This window comes from Microcebus murinus, chromosome 12, assembly GCF_040939455.1.
Source record: "Microcebus murinus isolate Inina chromosome 12, M.murinus_Inina_mat1.0, whole genome shotgun sequence".
Lineage (NCBI taxonomy): Eukaryota > Metazoa > Chordata > Mammalia > Primates > Cheirogaleidae > Microcebus > Microcebus murinus.
Window position 1 is genome coordinate 42,459,723 of NC_134115.1, and position 25,944 is coordinate 42,485,666.

A 25,944-nucleotide genomic window follows, 5' to 3' on the forward strand; every position below is an offset into this window, starting at 1 on the left:
TATAAGTCAAGCTTTTATACTTTTCTGCAAGTTGTACATGTTGGGTACACCTTTCCTCCCCTCCCCCCTTAGTCCATGGGTTCCTTTAAAAGTGGCTGATCGTGTTGGCTCCTGATTGGCTTCTTCAAAAGCGGCGCGAGTCATTTCGGGGAAGTGTGTAGTCAGCCAAGTTTCGGGGATACGAAAATTAGGCCTACTCCAGCAAGTGCAGCCTGTCATGGAGTCACTCCCGCTCTCATTCCTGTTTTACAAAGTGAGCAATAGACCGGGCGGTGACTCACGCCTGTAATCCCAGCACTCTGAGAGGCTGAGGCAGGCAGATTGTTTGAGTTCATGAGTTTGAGACCAGTCTGAGCAAGAGAACCCCGACTCTACTAAAAATAGAAAGAATTAGCTGGGCACGGTGACGTGTGCCTGTAGTCCCAGCTACCTGAGAGGCTGAGGCAGGAGGATCACTTGAGTCCAGGAGTTTGAGGTTGCTGTGAGCTAGCCTGAGGCCATGGCACTCTAGCCAGGGCAACAAAGCCAGACTCTGTCTCAAAAAACAACAAAAAAAGTAATAGACATGAATAAACATTTTTCAAAAGACATACAAATGGCCAACAGGCATATGAAAAAATGCTCAATATCACTAATTATCAGAGAAATGCAAAATAAAACCACAATTAGATATCACCTTACTCCAGTCACAATGGCTATTATTAAAAGGACAAAAATTAACAGGTATTGGTGAGGTTGTGGAGAAAAGGGAATGCTTATACATTGTTGGGGGGAATGTAAATTAGTACAGCTTCTGTGGAAAGCAGAATGGAGTTTTCTCAAAGAACTAAAAGTGGACCTACCTTTTGATCTATCAATCCCACTACTGGGAATGTACCCAAAGGAAAAGAAATTATTATATCAAAAAGATACCTACACCCATATGTTTATCACAGCACTATTCATAATAGCAAAGGTAAGGAATCAACCTAAGTGTCCATCAACAGATGATTAGATAAAGAAAATGTGGTATATATACACAATGGAATATTCTTCAGCCATAAAAAAGAATGAGATAATGTCATTTGCAGCAACATGAATGGAACTGAAGGCTATCATCTTAACTGAAACAAGTCAGACACAGAAAGACAAATGCTGCATGTTCTCACTTATAAGTGGGAGCTAAATAATGTGTACACATGGACACAGAGTGTGGAATAATAGACAACGAAGACTTGGATGAAGGAGTGGTAGGGGAGTGAATGATGGGAAATTATGTAATGGATACTATATATATATATGGTATTTGGGTGAAGGATACCCTAAAAGCCACTTCACCACTATGCAATCTATGCATGTAATAAAATCACACTTATACCCATAAATTTATACTACTGAAAATAAATAAATTAGAAATTATAACGAGAAAAGACACAGTTCATACAGGGTTCTGCCATGGTAGCACCTTTTATCCTGCACAGCCTCAGCAGGTAGCTATCTTTTTATGGGAATATGATTTGTTTCTCTACTTAGTATGAAATTTGGGAGACAAAATGAGAATGAGGTAAAACAATTACCACCTCATATCTTTATTGGAAGGGTCATTATTGTTACTATTATTTGCTACTATCTCCCTCAGTAGTGAGGGTTGGGAAACTTGGGTTTCCACAGAAAACAGCTGTTTTTGTCTAAATAGGCCTTTGAATGCTTGTCACTATCTAATACCTATTGAGCAATTCTCCAAGCCTGTATTTTTCCATCCCTGACCTTAAGGAGGTTATACAACAAAAAATTAACATTCACATGCAAAAACCCTTTAAATTGGCCATTTTATGGTGTGGCTTTAACAGTATTACTGTGACTCATGCAATCCTGGGATCCTCACTCTACTTTTTTGTCAATAGGTGGCACTCAGTTTGCCTCTGCTACAACTCCTTTAAGGTTGCACTCTCTCCCCCTCTCTCCTTCCTTCTTTGCCTGAATTTTTGAGTGTACTTTCTGAAGAACAACATTAATTCAGCACATACTTAATGTTTATAATGTGTCAGGAACTGGACTCAGTGTTAGGAATACAATGGCAAATAAGTGATTGTATGTGCAAATAAGAAAAGATTCCTAAAACATTTACAAATATTATTGAACACCTGTTATAAGGCACTGTTATTTTCATGGGATACACTGAGAAGCAAAACAAAGATTTCTGTTCTTGTGGAATTTACATGCTAGCAAGCGGGGACATACAGAAAATCATACAAATATATGAATTAGGCCAGGAACGGTGGCTCACATCAGTAATCCCAGCTACTTGTGAGGCTGAGGCAGGAGGATCACTTAAGGCCAGGGGTTTGAGAACAGCCTGAGCAACACACCATCTCACCTTATCATCCTTAGGTTTTGTCATGATGACTAGTCCTCACACCCATGGTGGCTGCTTTATGATCATGGTAACTTGTGATTCTGTCAGGTTGGCAATCTGTTCTCAGTTCTTGGTGTGCTCTTGGCCGAAGAATGACCAGACACACCAATAGCAAGGCCATCACGAAACCAAGTTTATTGAGGAAGAGCAAGATAGTTTTATAGAGCAAGGGCAAGATACACTCACCACAGATGATGAACTGACCACCTGTCATAACAAGAAGCTCTGGTAAATGGTCTGGGGGACTATTTTATTGTCTGGATTGGGTGCTCCTCATGCTTCAAATGTCACCATTGAACCATTTTGATGGACAGTTATCAACATGGTAATTAGCCTTAGGTTACTCCAGGTCATTTTCCAGACCCTATTGTTCCTGGGTTGTCTGGCTGCAAGGCTGGGAAATTCCCTGCACTCTTTTGCAGACTGCCAGGGCTGTTCCTCCTTCCCCCAGGTATGGCAATTGCTTGGGGCAGGCTCAAGATCTGGCAGCACCAAGGTGGGGACTGGCCCTTGTCCTTCTTCCCCAGGTGTGGGAATTGCTCAAGGCAACACCAAGGCAGGGTGCCAACTTTTTTCCCTAGGAGAGGTGGAGGTCCCTCACTATCTACCTAACAATTCCACATTTTAACACCTCTGAAAAGCAGGCTGCATCTCTTAATCAATGGAGTTCTTGCAGTTTATGTTGGTCCTGCAGCCATTAAGACTAGTTCCCATGGCCTAGGTTTGTGTGCAATTGGACACATCTGTTCATATGACCTTAGATATATAAATTATGGGGAGTATAAGTTTAAGTTGAGCTTAATTGCTGTTTGAAGTGTTTTCTAGATCTGTACCATCCAGTATGGTAGCCACTAGCCAAATGTGGCTATTGAGTGCTTGAAATGTGACTAACCCAAATAATATGAAAGGCTGTAGTATGAAAAAAGAATGTAAAATATCTCACTAAAGATTTGCATATTGATTACATGTGAAAAGTATAATATTATAGCTACACTGGGTTAAATAAAATATAATGGTGATATTCATTTTGCCTGTATCTTTTGCCTTTTCTAATGTGGCTACTAGAAAACTGAAAATCACATAAGTTGTTAGGTAGATTGTGAGGGATTCCAGGTCTCCTAGGGATGGAAGTGGGTGCTGTTGCCTTGGGGCAATTGCCTCACTAGGGAAGAACCACAAGGGTGGGTCCCAGGTGTCCATCTTGGTCCTGTCCCACCCTAATCCTCGCCCAAACAACTGCCATACCTGGGGGAATGGCAGGAGGGAATACCCTATGAATCAGCTAATCATAACATCGTGCACCAGCTGCAAAAGAATGCAGAGGACTCTCTAGCCCACAAGCCAAGCCACATAGGTACCATAGAGTCCAGAAATTGACCTAGAACCTTGCATGTGCAACTCCCAACTGTCCAATCAAAGTGGTTCCATGGTGACATCAGAGCCACTAGGGAAGTCCCAATCTAGGCACCATAAAACAAGACACAGACCATAAGAAGGCCCTTTCTGTGCCCTTCCTTTGGCCCTTTTTTCCTGCTGTGACAATGGGTCTGGTCATCATCTATGGTGTATATAAACTTATATATAGCTCTTGCCCTATAATCTTATCTTTCTCTCTTCAATTGTGCTTGCCTTACTTTTGTGTGTTTGGTCATTGTTTGGCCATGAGTGCACTAAGAACTGACATTTCAGACTAAAACCTGATAAAGTGACTTGCATTCTATTTCTATAGTGCAGCACTGAGTTCAAAGATAATTCAGCAATGGTCATGACAGGCACTGAATAGGGCAGCAGATGTAGGATAAAAATCAATGTCTAGGCCAGGCGTGGTGGCTCACGCCTGTAATCCTAGTTCTCTGGGAGGCCGAGGCGGGTGGATTGCTCAAGGTCAGGAGTTCAAAACCAGCCTGAGCAAGAGCGAGACCCCGTCTCTACTATAAATAGAAAGAAATTAATTGGCCAACTGATATATATATATAAAAAATTAGTCGGGCATGGTGGCGCATGCCTGTAGTCCCAGCTACTCGGGAGGCTGAGGCAGAAGGATCGCTCGAGCCCAGGAGTTTGAGGTTGCTGTGAGCCAGGCTGTCGCCACGGCACTCACTCTACCCTGGACAACAAAGCGAGACTCTGTCTCAAAAAAAAAAAAAAAAAAAATCAATGTCTAAATAGGTTTACTAGAGCTCTTCTCTAAAAGACAGTAGGTATGCAATGAGAATTATAAGCAATAACAAAGCATGCCAGTTTAAATGGGGGCATTTTCTTTCTTGGTGAATGAATAGTTATAAAGATATGTGTGCCCCAAGCTTAGACTAGACTAAGAATGTCAGGAACACCACTGAAGCCCTCTGTGTCAATTCCATCCTTCTCCCGGCTCTGAGAGATAACCAAGGAAAGGGGGGTTATTGTTTAATGAGGTCAGAGTTTCAGTTTGGGAAGATGGAAAAGTTCTGGAGATGGACGGTGGTGATGATTGTACAACAATGTGAATGCACTTAATGCCACCGAACTATACACTAAAAAATGGCTAACCCAGTGTGGCGGCACATGCCTGTAGTCCCAGCTACTTGGGGGTGGGGCTTAGGCGGGAGGATCACTTGAGCCCAGGAGTTGGAGGTTGCAGTAAGCTGTGATGACACCACTGCATTCCAGCTTGGGCAACAAAGCAATAACCTGTCTCAAAAAAAAAAAAAAAAAGTTAAAATGGCAAATTCTATGTTATATATATTTTATCATGGCCACAAAAAAAAAAAAAAAAAAAAGAAACACATCATATCTCCTGAGAAAGGCAAGGCCCTGTGCCACCTGAAGTGTAGCTCAAAGGACAGTCCCTTCCTTTTATGTCTTCCTGAGATGTCAAACTTGGTCTTTTAAATTGAGAAGACTCTGGTTCAAAAGAGTTAGGGTAAGAATGACTTGTGGCCCCTCCAGTTGCTTGGTTCTGCTCGCTAAAGCAAAAGTGGCCGAGTTGGCAACTCCAGCTACCAAGGAAGCCACAACGTGGAATGAGACTGGGTGAGGGGGGTGGTGGTGGGCAGGCCCCGAGATATTTTCAGTATTTCAAATACCCAAAGGAATCATACACAGCACTTACTGCCAGGCAAACTAGCCTTGGAGTTCTGCCATCTCCAGTGGCAACACAGGTAGCTGTCGCATGCTGATCAGAAATCCTGAATGCCATGGTGGGTGTTTAGTAAAAAGAAATGTAGGTACCAATTATCACTTAATACAACCAGGTTCTTCTGGAGAGAAAATATTTCAAACCTTTGCTATTAAACAGTTGTCTGCAGAGCAACAGTGCCAACTTCACTTGGGCCTTTGCTAGAAATGCAGAATCACAGGCCCCACCCTGGAACTTTGCTATCAGAATCTGCTTTTTAAGAAGATCCCCAGGTGATTTATTTGTAGCTTAAAGTTTGAGGACTGCTTCACAACGTGGAATCCACAGACAACCATAAACAGGTACTTTATAATGAAAAGTCTGGGAATTACTAGTCAGTGGAAGTAAAAGCAGTAACCTACCAAGAGCATGAAGCTATGAAGGCTAGTTTTATGCTGCAGGAGCAGCTCTGGTACAGAGCCCTTGCCTGGTTAAGGCTGAATTGATCAGATCTGAAGTCTCCACTGAAGCTTCATTTTCAAAATGCATCCCTTTATTTTCCTTACAAGGCAGCAACACACTAAGCAGATGACAGTCATATGGTTTCTTCAATAAGCCCCAAGCCTTCCATGAGTGTTCCTAGAGCTCATAGCCAGAAGAGTCCTGAGGTTTCAGATATTAAAGCTTTCCCTACAGCCACAGTTCCTTCAATGTTTGGGCTATTGAACACAGACTCGTTGGATAATTTGTCTTCAACATAGTCCATTTCTGTTGTAAAAGTGTTAGCTGTGCTTTCTTTTTGATGAACACTCTGACTCCTTGGGGAAAAGAAAACATGTGTCATATAAAGCCTGCAGCCTTCTGGAACCTGCTGATTCAAAGCATAAGTGAACTTTAAATAGTGACTGCCAACAAAAGTCAAATAGGAAGCTTTTGAATATGTTGCATTATTTCTTTAAGGGATTAAGCAGTCAGTTTCCTGTCTGCCTCCTTTTTTCCACACTATGTCCAAAACAATTATATTAGGGCAGATGGCTTACACAAGTAAATTCCATAACAATTCTGTGCAAAACTAAAATTTGCCTTTCATTATACTTCACTCATTTTTCTAATTTGCAACATGAAGAAACTGTACATATTCTCAGTGACAGTTTTCTAAAGGTGGAGTCAATAAAATTTATGAAAACTTGCAATGACATCTATCCACTCGATACATGGGTAAACCTAGAGATATAAAGGAACATGATAGAACAGTGTTATTTTAACACGACCAATCAGTACAACAACAATAGTTCTGTTCCAGTATGAGCCAGAAAACAGGTAATAGGCCCTTGTAATTATGTTGGTAGAGGTTGGCATCTTTGTAAATACAATCAGTTAAGAAAACTTTCTTCCTCATAAGAAATTGACTCATTACCCAAATATAAACTATACATAATTATTATTAAGTCTCCTTTTCTTTAAGATGAAGATCATAGGGTTTATGAGTTGATTTTTAAAATAATATATTAGATATAGATTTTAAAATGGCTTTATTGCTTAGTGATTTCAGCTTAATAAGATGAAAGCAGGCCTAGGCCTTAAGAATCCAGGCCTGATTCTCCCATTTAGGCAAAGACTGGAAATACAGAATTCCTCAAAAGCATGAGTTGCAATACTGCAGCTTTGGAACCAGAAGTGTTTTGGATTTCAGATTTTGGAATACAGTCATGTGCTGCATAATGCCATTGCAATCAATAATGGACCATATATACAATGATGGTCTCACAAGATTATAATGGAGTTGAAAAATTCCTACCCACCTAGTGTTATAGCTGTGGTAATATGCAAATACATTACTCACATGTTTACGGTGATGCTGGTATAAACAAACCTACTGCACTGCCACACAAAAGTCTAGCATGTACAATTATGTACATAACATTCGATAATGATAACATATGACTATGTTACTAGTTTATATAGTTACTGTCTTATACCTTTTATCGTTATTTTAGAGTGTACTCCTTCCACTTAAAAAAATAAAAGTTAACTGTAAAACAGACTCAGGCAGGTCCTTTAGCAAGTGTTTCAGGAGTAAGCATTGTGAACATAGAAGACAACAGGTGAAATTGACAGTGGGGATTCCATTGGTGCCAAGCCTTGTAGGCAAAGGTGGTGAGGGGGTGCGGGGCTAGGCAACACTGAGGAAGCCGTCTGCAAGCAGCGGCTCAGGAACTCCCCACAATGGGCCCAGGAGGTGGACCATGGAGAGCCGCTGCCAGAACTGGAGCTGTACCCATCACCACCTCCACTGCCAAATCAGGCAGACCTGGGTGACCAGCAGGAGCACCAGAAGCTATTCCAGAAGCAGCCCCCTCAGCTCCAGGGGCATCCGCAAGCTCCTGCTGGATGAATACCAGGACCCGGTGAAGCATACAGGAGACTGCCACTGCAGAGCCATTTGCTTTGAAGTTTGGGCCTCAGCAGACCTGCACATGGTTGCAGCATTTGCAAGAAGAAAGCTACCAAAAGTGAATAAGGCCATATGGGCTGACAGGACCCCAGGACGCATAGAAAGAATTTAAGTTCCCTAAACCAATGAGTATAGATTTGTGCAGGATCTACATGCCATTAATGATATCGTACAAGTCATTATGGATAATACTATCACATTTGAATGGCAAGATCCTAAGACAAGAGTGTCCTCATGGCACTGCTCAGGAACCTCTGTAGTCTCCACTCCTAAAACCAATATTACCAAATCTTTAGATATATGTTAGACCTGATTTTTCTTCCACCAGAAGCATGACCTCATTCTCTGGAGTGAGAGCTCCCCCTGTCGAGAAATTTAGATAAAATCTTTCAGGACCTGTGAAGACGATTGGTCTTTAGGTTGCAAGAGAATCCAACTCAAACTAGCTTATGATTTAAAAAAATTACTAGGGAAGCAGTTCAGAACAGGCCACCCCAAGATATGCCATTCTGGCATATTGACTATTTTGAGTGAAAAGCACTTGAAAAACAGCACGTGCAAGAAGATCACTCTGATCTTCCTTCTGTTGCTTAACAGCAGGAGATGAAATTCCCATGTGAAAGATATCTTCCCTTTTTCAGAAGTATCATTTTTACCATCAAGGAGAGAAAGCTGAGGCCGAGGTTAAACATGTACCAAAAACCTTATTAAACTCATCATTATCTTTGTAGTCACTTTTCTATCCAATTAACTATTCTATCCCAGCTCCCTTGTCACATTTTCATAATTACTACTCTTCATCCAATTCAGCAAATAAATATTCAATTCTAACTCCATCTTTGGGTCTTCCTTCCCTGATGAAGGATCCTATGCCACATAAACGTTGTATTGCATAAATTTGTATGGTTTTCCCCTGTTGATCTGTCTTATGTCAATTTAATTTTCAGGCCCAGCTGAAAACTGCTGTGAGGGCAGAGGTAAACTTTTGCCTCTCTTACATACTATACTGCCAAGTATGGAGAGAAGATGGCCTCAGTTCCAATAGCTACAAGTCACTTGGCTTTTCTTTTTCTCCCTTTTATGTCTCTGCTTATTCCAACTCTTGCCTCTGTGCCTTCTAACTTTTCCACTGGCAGGCACTGTGTCTAGGACACATCATTAGGTCCTCAGAAATGATAAAGAGCTTCTTAGGTGATAGATCAAATCCCACAGGAGGATTCTGATTGATTCTAATTGAGTCACTTGCTCATCCTTGGACCAATCACTGTGGCCAGAGTGGGAAGGTTTCTATAATTGGCAAGCTCAGGAGGACCACAAAAAAAAAAAAAAAAAAAAAAAAAAAAAAGTAGGGAAGCTCAGATCTAACAAACAGAATGCCAGAATGCTAGGCAGGCGAAAACAACACATGTCTCCTACAATCTTGTACTGATAATAAACAGAGCTCCTATAAAAAGACAACCAATTTAAAAATGGGTAAAGGACTTGAATAGACATTTTTCTGAAGAAATGTGCAGATCATCAATAAACATATACAAACATGCTCAATATCATCAGGGAAATGCAAATCAAACCCACAATGAGATAGCATTTCATATGCACTAAGATTTGTTTTTAATCTTCTGAATAGCATAGTTTTATCGCATAGCATTTCTGTAATTTAACGTGTTAAAGTTTTTGATGTAAGACCTGCCCAGATTTCTTCTTAGGACTAGGAGAAATAGTTCTCAAATACACCGTGGTGATAGTTGCTCAACTCTGTGAATATACTAAAAACCATTGAACACTTCAGATGGGTGAATTATATGCCATATGATTATGTCCTATTAAATAAACAGTCAGGCTTCTTTTGTACGTCCTGCCATGTCCTTTGGGGCCTCTGAGAGATGGAGAGTGCTCCATCTGGAGCTAGACCAGCTGAGATCAGATTTAATCCTGTTTCTGTTGCCTAGCAGTAACTCTTTTTTCAACAGCAACATGGGGATGACAATCCCTACCTGGAAAGGTTGTTGGGATTTTTAAAAATGCACATTACGGTTAATAACATACAATGTGTGACACAGAGTAGACGCTCTGAAACACTATGCATACACGAATGCATATGTATATACATGTACCCGAACTTGGGTTCTTTGGGAGGTTCTGAAAGGGCTGGATCTAGAGGGCTGGTAGTGTCCCTGGTGTGGGCCCCTGGCCCTCTTGTCTCTCAGGCTCTAGGGCAGTGAAGAACAGTCCCGCATTCTCAGGTCCAGGACAAGCAAGGAGCCAACGTCCCAGCATCTAGCGGCCGCCCTACAGGCGGGGGGCGTGGCTATATAACTGAAAGGGCCGGGAATCCAGGCAACACCGGGAACCCTGGCGGACCCACTGCGGTGCTTGAGAACCGCAACCACTCCTCGCAGCTCCCAGGCACCGAGAACAATGCTCCGAGCCCCACGCGCGGAGCCTCCTGGAGCCGCGCCCAGGGGCGGGCCGGGAGGGGCTTGCCGGGAAATGTAGTGTCTGTAGCGTCAACTGCGTCACCCCGCCGCTTGCCGGCCCAGCGCCGCCCGCGACTACAAGTCCCATCAGGCCCCGCGAGGCCTCAATCGCCGGGCTGTTGCAGGGAAGGGAGTGGGGCGAAGATGGCTGAAGGCGGTCTGGGCGGCCCAACGTGCAGCGGGGTGCGCAGCAGGCAGGACCCTGTCCCCAACACTGGCGGCTGCAACTTTCCAGAATACGAGCTTCCCGAGCTAAACACGCGCGCTTTCCATGTGGGCGGCTTTGGGGAGCTGTGGCGTGGCCGGCTTCGTGGGGCCGGGGACTTGTCGCTGAGGGAGCCGCCGACACCCGCCCTGCCCGGGCGTGGGGAGGTCGCTGACTCGGATCGTGAGGATGCCGCGGTGGCCCGGGATCTGGGCTGCAGTCTGGAGGCGGCGGCAGAGCTGAGGGCGGTGTGCGGGTGAGTGCGGGGCCGAGGGGCTGTTGTATTTTGGGGCCAACCGGGTGCAGCCTTGTTCCTGCTGTCCTCTGGGATTCATCCCTGGGAAGGCCTGTGGTTTAGACCTGGGGTAGGAGGATCGCCCTTTCAAAGCTTTCAACTGGCAGGAGCCTTCCTGGAGCACCAGGAAAAGTCCAAGACCCTGATGCACAATTTCTGCGAGTTGGAGTAAAGGAACAAGACATGTTTAGCAAAGGCTAGTTTTTCTGTTCTCTAATTTTAAAAGTGCCTGTTAATAAAGAAAAGCAATCAGGGAACAGCGACATGTACTTGCCATTGACAGGCACATTGACAATGGAGGAACCTGAGTAAATAATGGTGAGGCTGGGGAAGACTTAATCGGTGGAATGTTAAAACCTTGATTAACTGTGGTTTCTTGTGTGGACCTCCTGGGTATGCTATTACTGAAATTTTCCCAAAATGTGCCTTATTTGGGTTGAAAATATAAAAATAACTTTCTCATCCCTTTCTCTATTTAACGATACTGGCTGCCTTTATCAGCCATATATCCTTTTCATTATAAAATATCAGCACATTGAAGGAATCATTGCCTTGAATTCTGGTTTCTCCTGAGTCTCTTGCTGGATTTTATCTGATTTAATTTGTCAGTGATGTATTTAGAGTACAACCCTGACTCGGTGTGGACAAGATGCATGGCCGACCTTAAAAGTATTCCTTTCCCTTTTGTTTTAGCCTTGATAAACTGAAATGTTTTGAGGAAGGCGAGGATCCAGAAGTCATCCCGGAGGATACTGACCTGGTGACTTTGGGGTATGGAGGACTTTGCATTTGTTATGTGCTATTTTTTGAAACATTTTTTTCGACATTATGTTTTGAAAAGTTGAAAGTATAGTGTCATTATCCATATACCCACTTCTTAAATTCAGCCACCGTTAACATTTGGGCATAGTTGCTTTAGCTCTATGTGTATGGGTTGCCTGCTGTGTATCTTTTTCTTATACCATTCAATAAGTTGCAGACATGATAATTTACCTCTAAATATAGCAGCTCCTACATATCTACAAAATATCATCCTTCTAAGAAAATTAACAATAAATACACAATCTGTAATATCCAGTCCGTATTCTAATTTGTGTTTATTTTTCGAATGTGTATTTACAAAGGTAGATTAAAGTCTACTTAGCTTTAGGGTGTAAGCTAAATATTCTGGTATTGTTTCCTGAACTGTCTGTGGTAAAGGATCAATTTTTTAAATTTTTAATCTTTGCCAGATCTATACTTTTGTAAAATACTATAAAAGAGAATTACTAAAAAAAAAAGTGAAATTATAAAAGACAGTATGAATTCAAATTTTTATTAAATTCAAGAGACATAAAATTACTATCAACTTATAATGAAAGTTTCTAAGCACTTGCATTTTCTGTACAGATTGGATACCATATAGCTCAAAGATCAGTTATAATCTGCCTACCACACTATGATAATAGAAAACTTGTGCATGTTACAGTGAAATTTATAATTTCACTATATTTCACACTGTTCTGTCATTCTTGATTCTACCCCTTCTATTAACCCCCTCATATACTTGGGTAGTCATTCCAATTCTACCTGGGTTTTCTTTCGTAATAACTGCTAAATCTGTTTCCCCAGTCCTCATCGCTAATATTTACATTAGTAACAATTGGAGTGCTATGAAAGGCTTCTGTCTTTTCTTAGTAAGTTGTTTCTTCTGATTTGTCCATTATGCTACCTGAGTATGCTATTCTGCTTAGAAATTATCAATGGCTCTACATCTCCTATATGGAAAAATTTCAAACTCCTTAGCTAGACATTTGAAGCCTTCCATATATATCCAAAATCTGCCTTTCTATATTCATATTCCACCACTTTCTCTTTCAAATGGCTCAGGATGCCCATGGTCTCTCTTCTGTCTGAAACTTGCCACGTCTTTAAGACCCCAAGATTCCTTAGGAAATAGATGCATTTATATTATCTTGAATTCTAACATTTCTAACGTGCTTGAAGGCTCATAGAGAGTCCAAACTCCCATCTGTGTATTGGCCTTAAGCTTACTATCTTGCCTGCTCCAATTGGTGACCTTGTATTGTTGATTGATTAGTTGTATTTGTCTAAAATGCACATGTGATTATGTTACTCCCTTGCTTAAACATTTTGAGGGCCCTTAGGCTAACATGCTGGATGGTTAAGTGGCTCATAGAGGCCTCTATGGAGTGGACCTTGGGGATCTTTTCAGCTCACTGTCTCTTCAGTGTTCCAGCCATGCTGCACTATGTTTCGTTTCCCACAATGTGCTCTCTCACTGCAGTCCTTTGTCTACAATACTCATTCTTCTTATGTCCCTAGCCTTGCTGACTTCTACTCATCGTTCAAGTCTCCATTTAGGTCCTCTTACATACTCATGTAACATCCTGTGCTTCCCTGTGGAAATACTCATCATATTTATAATATACTTTATTAATTTTCTTTCATCTTAGCTGCACTCACAAGTTCCATAAGCTATATCTGTCACATTCACTCCTATAGCCCCAGTTCCTAGAACTGTGGCACCTAATAGGGAGTCAATAAATATTTATAGAATGAATATAATAAAAAACTATCAAGACTCAGGAAGTGGTTTTTAGAGATAGACTGTAAAAAGAAGGTTGGTGATAATCATAAACAAAGCAGACTTTTTTGCTGTAGTTAATAACATATTAATTGGCTTGTAATGATTTTATTAAGCCATTCTGAATAGTAATTTTAAGACTAAATAACACATTGCTTTCCTTTACTGCTTTCTACTATTAGGTCAGCTAGATCTTGCTGGTTGTCTTCTAGTCCCTCCAAACAGGATAGGTGGAAAGATTTATATATAAATATAATGTTAGTGGAGTTAATATACCATTCCTCTGCTGGGATTCTTTTGATGTACTGTAAAGCTGTTGTATTTAAAGCAGGACTGGTATTAACTTTAATTGTCCTGTAAAAAAATTAGATTTGTGGCAAAAACCTAAATCTATCTATCCTTTCTTTTTCCCTAAACATAAAAATAAAAACAAAACCTAAGCACATGATCCCTTTATTATGACATAAAATAAATCTATTTCTAGTACTTTTTCACCTTCCTAATTAAGGAGCTATTGGACTCACTTTATATATGTAAGGGGAAAAAAAGTAATTGATAGAAATTGATTCTTTTTTTTTTTTTTTTTTTTTGAGACAGAGTCTCACTCTGTTGCCCAGGTTAGAGTGAGTGCCATGGCGTCAGCTTAGCTCACAGCAACCTCAAACTCCTGGGCTCAAGCAATCCTTCTGCCTCAGCCTCCCGAGTAGCTGGGACTACAGGCATGCGCCACCATGCCCGGCTCATTTTTTCTATATATATTAGTTGGCCAATTAATTTTTTTCTATTTATAGTAGAGACGGGGTCTCGCTCTTGCTCAGGCTGGTTTTGAACTCCTGACCTTGAGCAATCCGCCCGCCTCGGCCTCCCAGAGTGCTAGGATTACAGGCGTGAGCCACCACGCCCGGCCTTGATTCTTTTTTGATACATGCTGCTATGCTACTCTCTTTAATCTATAGCAAGCTCAATAACTTCAGCACTTTTGAAATTTGCACTTTTTTTGTTTGTTTTTTGTTTTTATATTTTCTCCAAGATAATGGCCAGGTAAGAATTTTGACTTCTTAAACTGAAGATTTTAATTTCTAGGAATAGGAGAGACAATTGTTACACTATATGGGTGCTACTGAAACTTGCATGACATCCCCAAAGCTTCAGCAACATTACTTTTAATACAATAGCAATTTCTGTTAGATTATTCTGCCTATCCCCCTCATTTTTGTGGCCAAGAAAGCAGTGTTTACTGGTTGAGTATTGAAAGGATGAAAAGGGGAAACTTGAGAGTCCTGCAAGAAAAAGATCACCACAAAATTGGAGGGCTCACAACTACAAACAATTTAAGAAAATGCAAACAACTCTAATATATATGGACTTTGCTAGAATGACATTATATTGGGGAATCTTGTAAACTACCATCCCCATCCTACCAAGTGTCACAAAAATGAACAAGAGGAAATAAAATCCAAAGAGAACTTATTGTAGAAAATCAGCAAACAACTATTTATAGAAATCATCCTGGGAGACTCCCTCCCCAGAAAACAGAAGAAAACCTTAAGTCTACACTGCATACAGAATTGAATATACTCAAAGCATTTGAGGGTATAAAAACACTTTGGATTAGAAATTTAAAACTAAGAATGGAAATGATGAAAAAGGGAGAAATGAAAAAAAATTAATGAAATGCAGGAAAGAAATGGAAGAAAAAGACAAAATTATCTCATAATTGAGTAAATTGTGAGATACGCAAGGGAGAATAGAACTCAAATAAAAATTTAATAAGGGGCAATGAAGAAAGGTCTGAAAACAACCAAGAGCATTTAAAATGACATAAAGAAAAAAGTAAAGTCAGAGTCAGAGAAAGTATTGGGAATGGAAAACAGGCAAAGAAGACATAATATTCATATTATCAGAGTTCCTGAAGAAGAAAAACAAAGCAATGGAACAGAATTAATATTTAAAGATATAATCTAAGAAAAATTTCCAGAAATAGAAAAATACATAAATCTACAAACTGAAAGAGCTTATTGGGTACCTGGAAAAATCAACCCATAATTATCAACTCTGAGATATATCTTAGTAAAACTATTAGATTTAAGAGATAAATATAAAATCAAGTCTTCCAGGCAAAAAGAACATATAACTTACAAAGGCAAACTTATGAAAAGCATCAGATATTCCACAACTGACATACAAAGCAAGGGAACAATGGAGCTGTATCTTTTCTAAAATTCAAGGCAAGTGTGAACTATGGATTTTATATCCAGCTGAGATATCCTTCAAATAACAAGGCTATAGAAAAAGTTTTCTATACAAGAACATAGGTAATTCTGTATCTGCCAGTCATTTCTGAGGAATATCTTAGAAGATGAGCCTCATCCAACCAATTGATGATGGGAAATTCTCAGCAAAAGGATTAAAAAGGTGAGCAGGGTAGAAGACTAATGTCTAACTGTTGCATATTGTAACAAAGTACAATATTGTAACTAAAAAGATGGGAGGACAAAAGAGGATGATGTGTAGGCAATAGGTGGGTTTTAAAGAATACTGAGGGGAAGAAAAAAACAAGCCAGATAGTAAAAGATTAAATAAGAAAATGGGTAACTAAGGGTATTTTAAAAATTTAATTTCAAAGGTAATCACTAGAACAAAAATAGAAATAACAATCCCTACTCCCCAATTTCTAAAAAATAAATAAGAAAAGAATACATATCTTATAATGAAAAAAAAAAGGTACTAGAATATATATAATTAGAAAATTTGAGACCAGGTATATTAGTCTTATGTAACCTATTAAAAGCTTCAGTTTGGCTTATAAAACAACCTTGGATTTACTAACAAAAACAAAAATCAGAAAGATTCTTCATGTGAAAATTTTAAAACTTCTTTTTAAAGAATAATTTCTGGGTGAAAGGAAAAATGCATACTGAAATTACAGAATTTTTAAGAAATAATGATATTGAAAATACTACATATCAGAATATAAGGGATATATTTGAAGCAGTGATTAGAGGAAGCCAGTACAAGAAACATCCATTAATAAAAGTAAAAGTAAATATAAGTGAATTAAATTTCTTGTTCAGAAAACAAAAACAAAGTAAATGGAAAGAAAACATTAAGAGATTAAGATAAAAGCAGAAATTAATGAGAATAGGAAAATGATAGATCTAATTAATTAAAATATTTGTTTTTTTTTTGGCCGGGCGCGGTGGCTCACGCCTGTAATCCTAGCTCTCTGGGAGGCCGAGGCGGGCGGATTGCTCAAGGTCAGGAGTTCAAAACCAGCCTGAGCAAGAGCGAGACCCCGTCTCTACTATAAATAGAAAGAAATTAATTGGCCAACTGATATGTATATAAAAAATTAGCCGGGCATGGTGGCGCATGCCTGTAGTCCCAGCTACTTGGGAGGCTGAGGCAGAAGGATCGCTGGAGCCCAGGAGTTTGAGGTTGCTGTGAGCCAGGCTGACGCCACGGCACTCACTCTAGCCTGGACAACAAAGCGAGACTCTGTCTCAAAAAAAAAAAAAAATATTTATTTTTTGAAACAACAAAATAGATAAACTGCTAAGTAGATTAAGAAGAAATGAGAGAAAGCACAACCTACAAAATGAGGGAGAAATTATCATTAAAACAAATTTTAAAAATTGTAAGTACTTTGCAGTACTGTTTTTAAGGATTGGCCACAGTCCATAGGCTGGCTGGTTGTTTTTTGTATGCAAAGTTATATGACCATGCCCATTTATTTTCATATTGTCTGTGGTTGGTTTTGTATAATACTATAAAGGCAAATTGAGTAGTTGTAAGAGAGGTCATCTGGCCTATGACCTAAAATATTTACCATCTGGCCCTTTAAGGAAAAGTTTGCTAATCCCCTGCTCTACACAAATAAATTATGTATAATTGGAAAACATTGTGATACAGTTGAGTGATCTTTGCTCTACACAAATAAATTTGAAACCCTAAATTAAATGAGTAATTATCTAGCGAAAAACAGATTACTGAAATTAAGCACATTAGAAAAACAGGGAAAGTTATTTAAGAAACTGTCCCAACAAAGGTCCAAGTCCAGATGGTTTCACAGAAGAATTCTACCAAACATTCAAAGACAAGATAGTCCCAATGCCTTGAAAGAAGAAAAACTTATTATTTTTATGAAGCAAACATGACACTGATATTTAAACTAGATGATGACAGTACAGAGAAAGAAACTTAATACTGGTAACACTCAAAACAAAATATTCGCAGATAATCCAACACCATTTTAAGAGGATACTACACCATTACCTAGTGGAATTTATTACAGGAATGGAAGGTTGGTTCAATATGAGGACATCTGTTAATATCATATATCATATTAATAAATCGAACACAAATTATTTGATTATTTCCAGAGATGCCGAGAAAGTCTTAACAAAATTCAACACCCATTCATGATAAAAATACTCAAGAAATAGAAATTGGAGGGGTAATATTTCAACGTGATAAAATATATGCAGCTTAGTTGTGAAACTAGTATCTTATTTAATAGAGAAGTAATATAGGCATTTTCTGCTAAGATCTGGAACAAGGCAAACATGCCCACTATCTCCACTGCTTTGCAACATTGTCCTATAGGTATTAGCCATGCAGTTTGATGATAGGAATTAATTAGAGGTATAAGAGTAAGTAAAGAAAAAAAAACTCCCTCTATTCACAGATGACATAATAGTATACATGGAAAATCCCAGAGAAATTAATGCTAAAACGGATTCAAACAAAAAAAGAATTTCATGAAATAGCAACATACAAAATTGATATGTAAAAATCCATAGTTTTCATGTATACAACAATAAACAGAGAACATAATGGTAGAGAAAATTCCATTTACAATATCTAAGAAGAAGGTTAAATATTTAGGAATGAATTTAACAAGAAATGTGTAAAACTTATGTGAGGAAAATTTTAATGCACTCCTGAAAGACTTAGAAGAAAACTTGAACAAATTGAAAGATATTCTCTGTTCTTGAATATGTAGACTAAACATTATAATGATGTCAGTTCTTCCTAAATTAATTTATAAATTCAGTGTAATCCCAATAAAAATACCAAAAGTATGTGTTATTTTATGAAGTTAGACAAGTTGACAGTAGCATTTCTGTAGAAAACACATACAAGAATAGCTAGGAAAACTTGGTGGTGAGGGGAAGAAAATTATGAGAGAGTAGTAGTTTACTAGATATTAAATTATTAAATTTAAGAGATAGATTTAATAGATAAATTATTAAATTTAATAGATTGTGTTTACTAGATATTAAATATATATATTACAAAGTCTTTATAATTAAAACCATGAGTATGGGCTCATGAATAGACAAATATACCAATAGAAAGTCCAGAATTAGAGTTAAATATATATGGAAATATAGTATGACACTATGCACAAGAATAAACTAATAGATTAAGGATCAGAATGTAGAGAAAGAAACCTAAACCATGGTGTAGAAAAAGGATTTCTGTTACTTAAATTAAGAGGAAATAAAAAGATTGATAAAATTGACTACCTAAACATTAAAATGTTTGCATGACAAAAAAACTACCATAAACAAAGTTGAAAGACAGCTGCCAAAGTTGGCAAAAATACTTAAGACATGTACCACAAAGGGCTAATGTTCCTAATATATAAGAACTCTTAAAAGTTGAGGAACAAGGACCAAAAGTCCAGTGGGAAAATAGGAAAAAGGAATTAACCAATAATTCACACACAAAAAAGATGAAAATGACTTGCAAACATGAAAAAATGTTCAAGCACAATCATAATTAGAGATATTAAAATTAAATTTACACTGAGATACTTTTTCTTGCCTATCAGACTAGCACAAATTTAAAAACATGATACATTCTTTTGACAAAGCTGTGGGTTACAGGCCTTTTTCTGCATTGCTGATGGGAATGCAAATGGGTATAGCCCTTCCCGAGGGAAAGTGTGGTAATATCTAGCGCAAAATTACATATATTTAATATATGTACTTTTTTGACCAAGCAATCCTACCTCTAGCAATCCATACCCTAGACACACCTCCAACAATATACAAATGCATATGTACAAAGTTATTCATTATAGTATTGTTTGTAATTGCAAAGTACTGAAATACCTTAAATGCGCATACATAGGAGAGTATGCTACAGGAAATCCACGCAATGGAATATTTTGCAGCTATAGTAAAGGATAAGGAAGAATGAACTCTTAGAGAGTGATTCTGGTACATACTGCTAAGTGAACAAAGCAAAGTCCCAAAGCATATGTTACCCTTCATGTAAGAAATACGGTGTGCCAGGTGTAATTGACCTATTTTGCCTGTTATTTAAAAATGAACCTTGGCCCTTTAAATACTTTTCCTTTGCTAACTGGTGATTGTCAAGCTTTGTTGGTAAAGGGCAATGGAAAGGCCTTTCAGGACAGGAGGAAAGGGTTTTGCCCTCCTGATCTGATGTGCAGGTTCAGCTGGATCCTGCAGTGCACGCAGCTTCCCCAGCGTTCTGTTCCTGCAGTGTACTGTGTCTGAAGCACTCAGCACCCAGCAATCATACCCACCACCACCCCACTCCACACCTCCCCTGAACAGCTTTTTCTGGTACCCTTGGGGTTGGATTTCCACCAGGTTATATTGATACAGCACCATAGCAGTTTCTCTGCCATTCAGTGAGTCTTAGCTGTGCCCTCTCCAACAAGTCTGTACCTCTGTCTAGGGAGGAGAAAAGGACTTCCTTGGGCACTCTTTCTCAGTGCTAGGGTAGGGTGCTCCTTACTTCTGTTATTCTGACTCGGAAAACTGTCAGGCTCCAGGCCGCCGCTCACTGCCTCCCAGCTCCACATCTCCGTGAGCCGGTACTGCATGGGGCCGGGCCACATGCCGCAGCCTGCTGTCCGGGCCTGCACTCTGGCCACACTGGCTGTGTCATCCCGATTGGATACTTTTTGAATCCCACTGTCACTGATTGGATGTTAAAGCTTGTTGCTGATTGGATGTTAAAGCTTGTAGTTGATTGGATGTTAAAGCTTGTAGTTGATTGGACGCTTTTTGAGTCCTACCAAGGGTATAAAAGCAGGAGGAGACCAAGGAAGGAGGGGTCAGAAGTCGGCTGAGCCTGCTGAAGAAATAAGGACTGTTCTCCAACTCTCCGTGTGCCGCTCGGTTCTTTTCCTGGTCAAGAGCTGTAACACTAGTTGTACACCTTGCCGCAACATTTGGTTCCCTGACCGGGAAAGCCGACCGAGTGGCCCCTTGAAGCCACTAAGATGGCGGACGGTGGACAGCAGATCAGCTGGTGCTTAGCAGCATCTCTCTCCTTCAGCGCCAAGAGCTGTTGGCCAAGGGCAATACTTGCCAAGGCCTTGCTGAGGGAGGGGAAGCAGGGCCACTGGCGCAGGCCACGCTGTGGCTGACCTCCACAGCAGGAGGCAGAGCGGCAGACCAAAGCCAGGACGTCGGACAAGGTAGAGGACTGGGACCCACCAGAGGTAGGCCCCTCAATGGAATGGAAGAGGAGCCCGATCGGCTTCTAAGGGGTAGGCCCGTCAGTGGGATGGAATGGGACTGAAGAGGAGCCCGATCAGCTCCTAGGGTATGGGCCCATCAGCGGGACGGAAGAGGAGCACAATCGGCTCCTAAGGGTTAGGCCCGTCAGCAGGACGGAAGAGGAGCCTCATCGACTCCTAGGGGTAGGCCCATTAGTGGGACGGAAGAGGAGCCCCATCGGCTCCTAAGGACAGGGATCCCCCAGGGGAGGGAATGTGTAACCTCTGAGTGAATGTGAATGGAAGGAACACTGTGACTGCTTTCGGTTATTGTGTCTGTAGCCCTACGGCTTCGGCTATGGGGTTTGAGTGGCTGCTAACCTAGGGTTCTGTGGCGACATCAGGATAACGGCAGTTCACTCCCCCTGATGCCTTGGCCAAGATGCACCTAAGTTCCCTCGAGGGACGCAGCTAGGTGGACATCTGAGAGAAACCGCTACCCCTTGTCTAGAAAGGGGAGGAGCCAGAGCAGGGATCAGAGTCTAGGCATGGACAAGGTTCAGCAAAAGAGTGTTGTGGGGCTGTGTAAGCAACAGGAGCGCTGGTTAAACCAGTTAAAACGTGAGAGGGTCCGAATCCAAGGCAACAGTTCTAAGGTGCATGCTGATAAGTTTCATATGTTCTGTATGGAGAGTGGTGACTGGGACTGCACCCTACACCCCACCACCATTGGTTTCTCCACCGCTGGCATCTCCACCACTCGTCCACCTGTTGCGGTCTGCCCCGGCTTTCCAGATGCTTCTGCATGAAATGCGAGGTCCACCGCAGGTTCAGGATGACTGAACCATCAAGCCAGGGCAACCTGCCCTGTATTATCTGCCTTTCTCCACCACCGACCTATTGAATTAGAAACACCATACCCCATCCTACTTGGAGAAACTGCAGGCCCTCGTCGACCTCCTGGAGTCTATCTTCCAGACTCACTGCCCCACATGGGAAGATTGCTGGCAACTCCTGCTGACCCTCTTGAGTACTGAAGAACGGCGTCGGATCATGACTGGAACTCGGAAGTGGCTGCAGGAATGGGTGCTGGTGGGCATCCTGGACGTGGAACAATGGGCATCACGCCTGAGACCAACCCAGGGTGGGATTTCAACGCAGCGGAAGGACAAGTGGCACTTGAGCGGAACCAAGAGGGTCTTCCAAGGAGTGTGGGAAGGGGCCAAAAAGCTGATCAACATGAACAAGATTGCCCTAATTACCCAGAAGCCAGAGGAGTCACCCTATGACTTCTATGAGCGTGTCTGTGAAGCGTACCAAATATACACACCTATTGACGCAGAGGCAGTTGAAAACCAGAGAATGGTGAATGCAGCGTTCATCGGGCAATCTGCCTCTGACATCCAGAGGAAGCTGCAGAAACTCGAAGGATTCGCAAGCATGAGCATCACACAGTTAATGGAGGTGGCCCAGAAGGTGTACGTCAACCAGGACCGGACCGCTCAGAGGGAGAAAGATTAGAGGATGAAGAACAAGGCCACCCTCCTGGCTGCTGCCCTCGGTAGACTCGACCCGTCCAAGTGGCCCGGACCCCCACAAAAGGGGGGAACTGGAGAACAGGCACCCATGGCGAGAGAACAGTGTGCCAGTTGCAAGGGGTTTGGCCACTGGAAGAATGAATGTCCCCACAAGAGAAGTCACCTGTCGCAAGGGAGAACCCCATTTGGGCTAGTGGGGCTTGCTGGCATTGACTCGGAGTTGGGCCAACTGGGTTCCTTTAGCCCTCGGGAACATACGGTCAAGATGAAAGTAGGGAGCCAAAAAATACACTCAGTTGTGATAACCCCTGTGGCCCCACTTACAAAGCGGGAAACTATAGTTGGAGCTACCAGACTTGGGTAGCCAGACCCTTCTGCCAGTCCCAAGTATGCCAACCAGGGCCATCAGATAAGGCACAAGGTCCTCTACATGCCAGACTGTCCAGTGACTCTCTTGGGACAGGACTTGCTAAACAAGCATGAGGCAGACACCAACCAGAGGACCGAGGAGCTGGAGGAGGCCAAAAAGAAGCTGGCAGAGAAAGATAAGGAGTACGCTAACCTGAGGCACAACCACCAGCAGGCAGTGGAGTTCCTGCAGGCCTCCCTAGATGCTGAGACCCAGGCCTGCAACAAAGCACTGAGGCTCAAGAAAAAGATGGAGGTTGACCTCAATGACCTGGAGCTGCAGCTGGGCCATGCTACCTGTCAGGCCACGGAGGCCCAGGTGGCCACATGGCTGCTGCAAGCCCAGCTGAAGGAGGAGCAGGCAGGGCAGGATGAGGAGCAGTGGCTGGCAGCTGAGTTCTGAGAGCAGGCGCAGGCCCTGGAGTTCTGGCCTGTGCTGCTGGCTTCTGAGCTGGAGGAGCTGTGGGCTGCGCTGGAGCAGGGTGAGGGCAGCCAGAGGCTGGCTGAGCACGAGCTGTTGGAGGCCACCGAGCGCCTCAACCTCCTGCATTTGCAGAACACAGGCCTCCTAAACCAGAAGAAAGCAGCTCAAGGTAGATTTGGCCCAGCTGAGTGGGGAGGTGAAGAAGGCTGCCCAGGAGAGGTGGGAGGTAGAGAAGGCCAAAAAGTCCATCACCGATGCTGCCATGATGGCTGAGGAGCTTGAAGAAAGCAGGATACAAGTGCACACCTGGAACGGGTGAAGAAGACACTAGAACCGATGGTGCGGGAGCTCTAGGCCTGGCTTGAGGAAGCTGAACAGGCTGCCCTCAGAGGTGAGAAAAGGCAGGTACCCATGGGGGTACTGGCGCAGACTGTGGGCCCCTGGCAGAGGCCAGTGGCCTGTCTGTTCAAGCGGCTGGACTCAGTAGCGTTGGGATGGCCGCCTTGCCTGCGGGCACTGGCAGCCATCTTGCTGGTCAAGGAAGCGGACTGGCTTGCGTTTGGGCAGGGTGTCTGTGTGCAGGTCCCTCACGCAGTGGTGGCTTTGGTGAACACATTGGGGCACCAGTGGCTTTCTAGTGGTCAGCTGGTGCAGTGCCAGGGACTGCTGTGTGGGGGACGCACGAGTCACCTTCGAGACTGTGAGGACCTTGAACCCTACCGCCTTCCTTCCTACCGGGCCAGGGCCCCCAGACCATGACTGTGCCGAGGCCATGGAGGAGGTCTGTGCAAGCTGGCCAGACTTGAAAGATAGTCTGTTGCTGGCGCCCCACCTGGAGCTCTACACGGACAGCAGCAGCTACACCCAGGATGGCAAACGGTTGGCTGGCTACACAGTCACCACAGGAAGCAAAGTCATCATGTTAGCTCCTCTGCCTCAGGGATGGTCAGAGGGCAGAGTTATGGGCACTCCTCCAAGTTCTCAGGTATGCCCACGACAAAAGGGCCAATGTATATGGATTGCCCCTGAATCTGGCTGGAAGCCAAGGACTGAATGGTACCACTGGCCTGGACTCTTATAGGAATACTGACAGTCTTCTTGGGAATTGGACTAGGGGCCTTTGCCCCAAGAGACTGGACTAACTTGCTTCTTGGTAATCCTTTTCTGGGTTTCCATGGGGTGCCTCTGTGTTCTCGGTTGGGGCTCTCTGGGGAAGAATGCTGTAACTATGTAAACCAATCGGGAGTTGTAACTACCAAAAGTCAAAAGGTGAAAGAGAATCCACAAGACAAAACAGGAGTTAGAACAGGCTTGGGCTTGCTTGCTCAATGCAGTTATTAGATTCATAGAGAGGTTGATGCCTCTGTGTAAAGCTCCTCATTACAGTGGGCTGGTGCTGCACGTGGCCGGTTGGAGGGCACACTGCTGGGGCTGGGCCTGGTGCACTGCAGCCACCTGCTGTCCGGGCCTGCACTCCAGCCGTGCTGGCTGCATCATCCTGATTGGGTACTTTTTGAATCCCACTGTTGCTGATTGGATGTTAAAGCTTGTAGTTGATTGGACGCTTTTTGAGTCCTACCAAGGGTATAAAAGCAGGAGGAGAACAAGAAAGGAGGGTGGTCAGAAGTTGGCTGAGCCTGCTGAAGAAATAAAGACTGTTCTCTGACTCTCTGTGTGCCGCTCGGTTCTTTCCCTGGTCAAGAGCTGTAACACTAGCTGTACACCTTGCGGCAACAATTCTTACCTACTTTAGAGTTCCCTTTACTTACTTGGCAGGATCTCATTACTCCAATCTTAAGCTTTCTTTGTTCAAATTGTTGTTCGATTGTTTTCTTCATAATTGAACTCAGACCGATACAGAAAGAAATACAAGAAAATAGACAGTATCTGTTTATTTGAACAAAAGAAATGGAAAGGACAAACCAGAACTATAGAGACTGGTTGCCTGAAAAAGTGGGTGATAAAGGGGTAGAAAGAAGGGAGGGAATGAGAAGGGGTTAGTAGGGACAAAGAGGGAGCACTGTAGTGATGTTTCACACATTTTCCACATTCCAGAAAGTAATCAGACAACTAAAACCAACGAGGTGTAAGAGGGAGGAACCTAAGATAGAATACAGAACTAACCAATGAGCCTAATTATGTTACAAATGAATGACATAACAACCTTGAAGAGGGTAGGGAAGAAAGAACTAATGTAAACCTGTATAAAAGCGTATCTTTTGTGTGTGTGTGTGTGTGTGTGTGTGTGTGTGTATGACGGTTCATGAATTTATGTGTCATCCTTGCTGAGAGTCCATGCCTATCTTTCCTGTATTATTTGATTTTTTTTTTTTTTTTTTTTTTTTTTTTAGTATATGTACTGTCAAAGCGAGCACTAAAAGCATATCATGATATAATGTAAGGCTGAAGACAAAAAGACTGTTTATGTTAAAGTTTCTCCTAAGGGTATAGTTTAGGAAGTCTGTAACTATGTATTTCTACAATGGAACAAATAAGTTAACAGGTTGCCAATAATGAGAGCTGGTTTTCTCACTTTGGAGAAAGAAGTTGTAAACAAGGGTTGAAGACTAAAATGAA

At 42.1% G+C, this 25,944-nt stretch overlaps 1 protein-coding gene across 3 annotated transcripts in view; it reads left to right on the forward strand.

Annotated features, from left to right (window-relative positions):
- Nucleotides 1–10,480: 10,480 nt before the first annotated feature.
- The window catches only part of SNAPC3 (small nuclear RNA activating complex polypeptide 3), a 47,951-nt gene continuing 32,487 nt past the window's right edge, over nucleotides 10,481–25,944 (forward strand). For 2 of the 3 annotated variants that reach the window (XM_020289346.2, XM_076008754.1), the window contains exons 1-2: nucleotides 10,487–10,885; nucleotides 11,618–11,695. In XM_020289346.2, the coding sequence (XP_020144935.1) occupies nucleotides 10,569–10,885; nucleotides 11,618–11,695 (395 nt within the window). In that variant the 5' untranslated portion in view covers nucleotides 10,487–10,568. Of the gene's footprint in view, nucleotides 10,886–11,617; nucleotides 11,696–25,944 lie in introns of all 3 variants that reach the window. The other variant, XM_012769674.2, reaches the window with a different exon arrangement.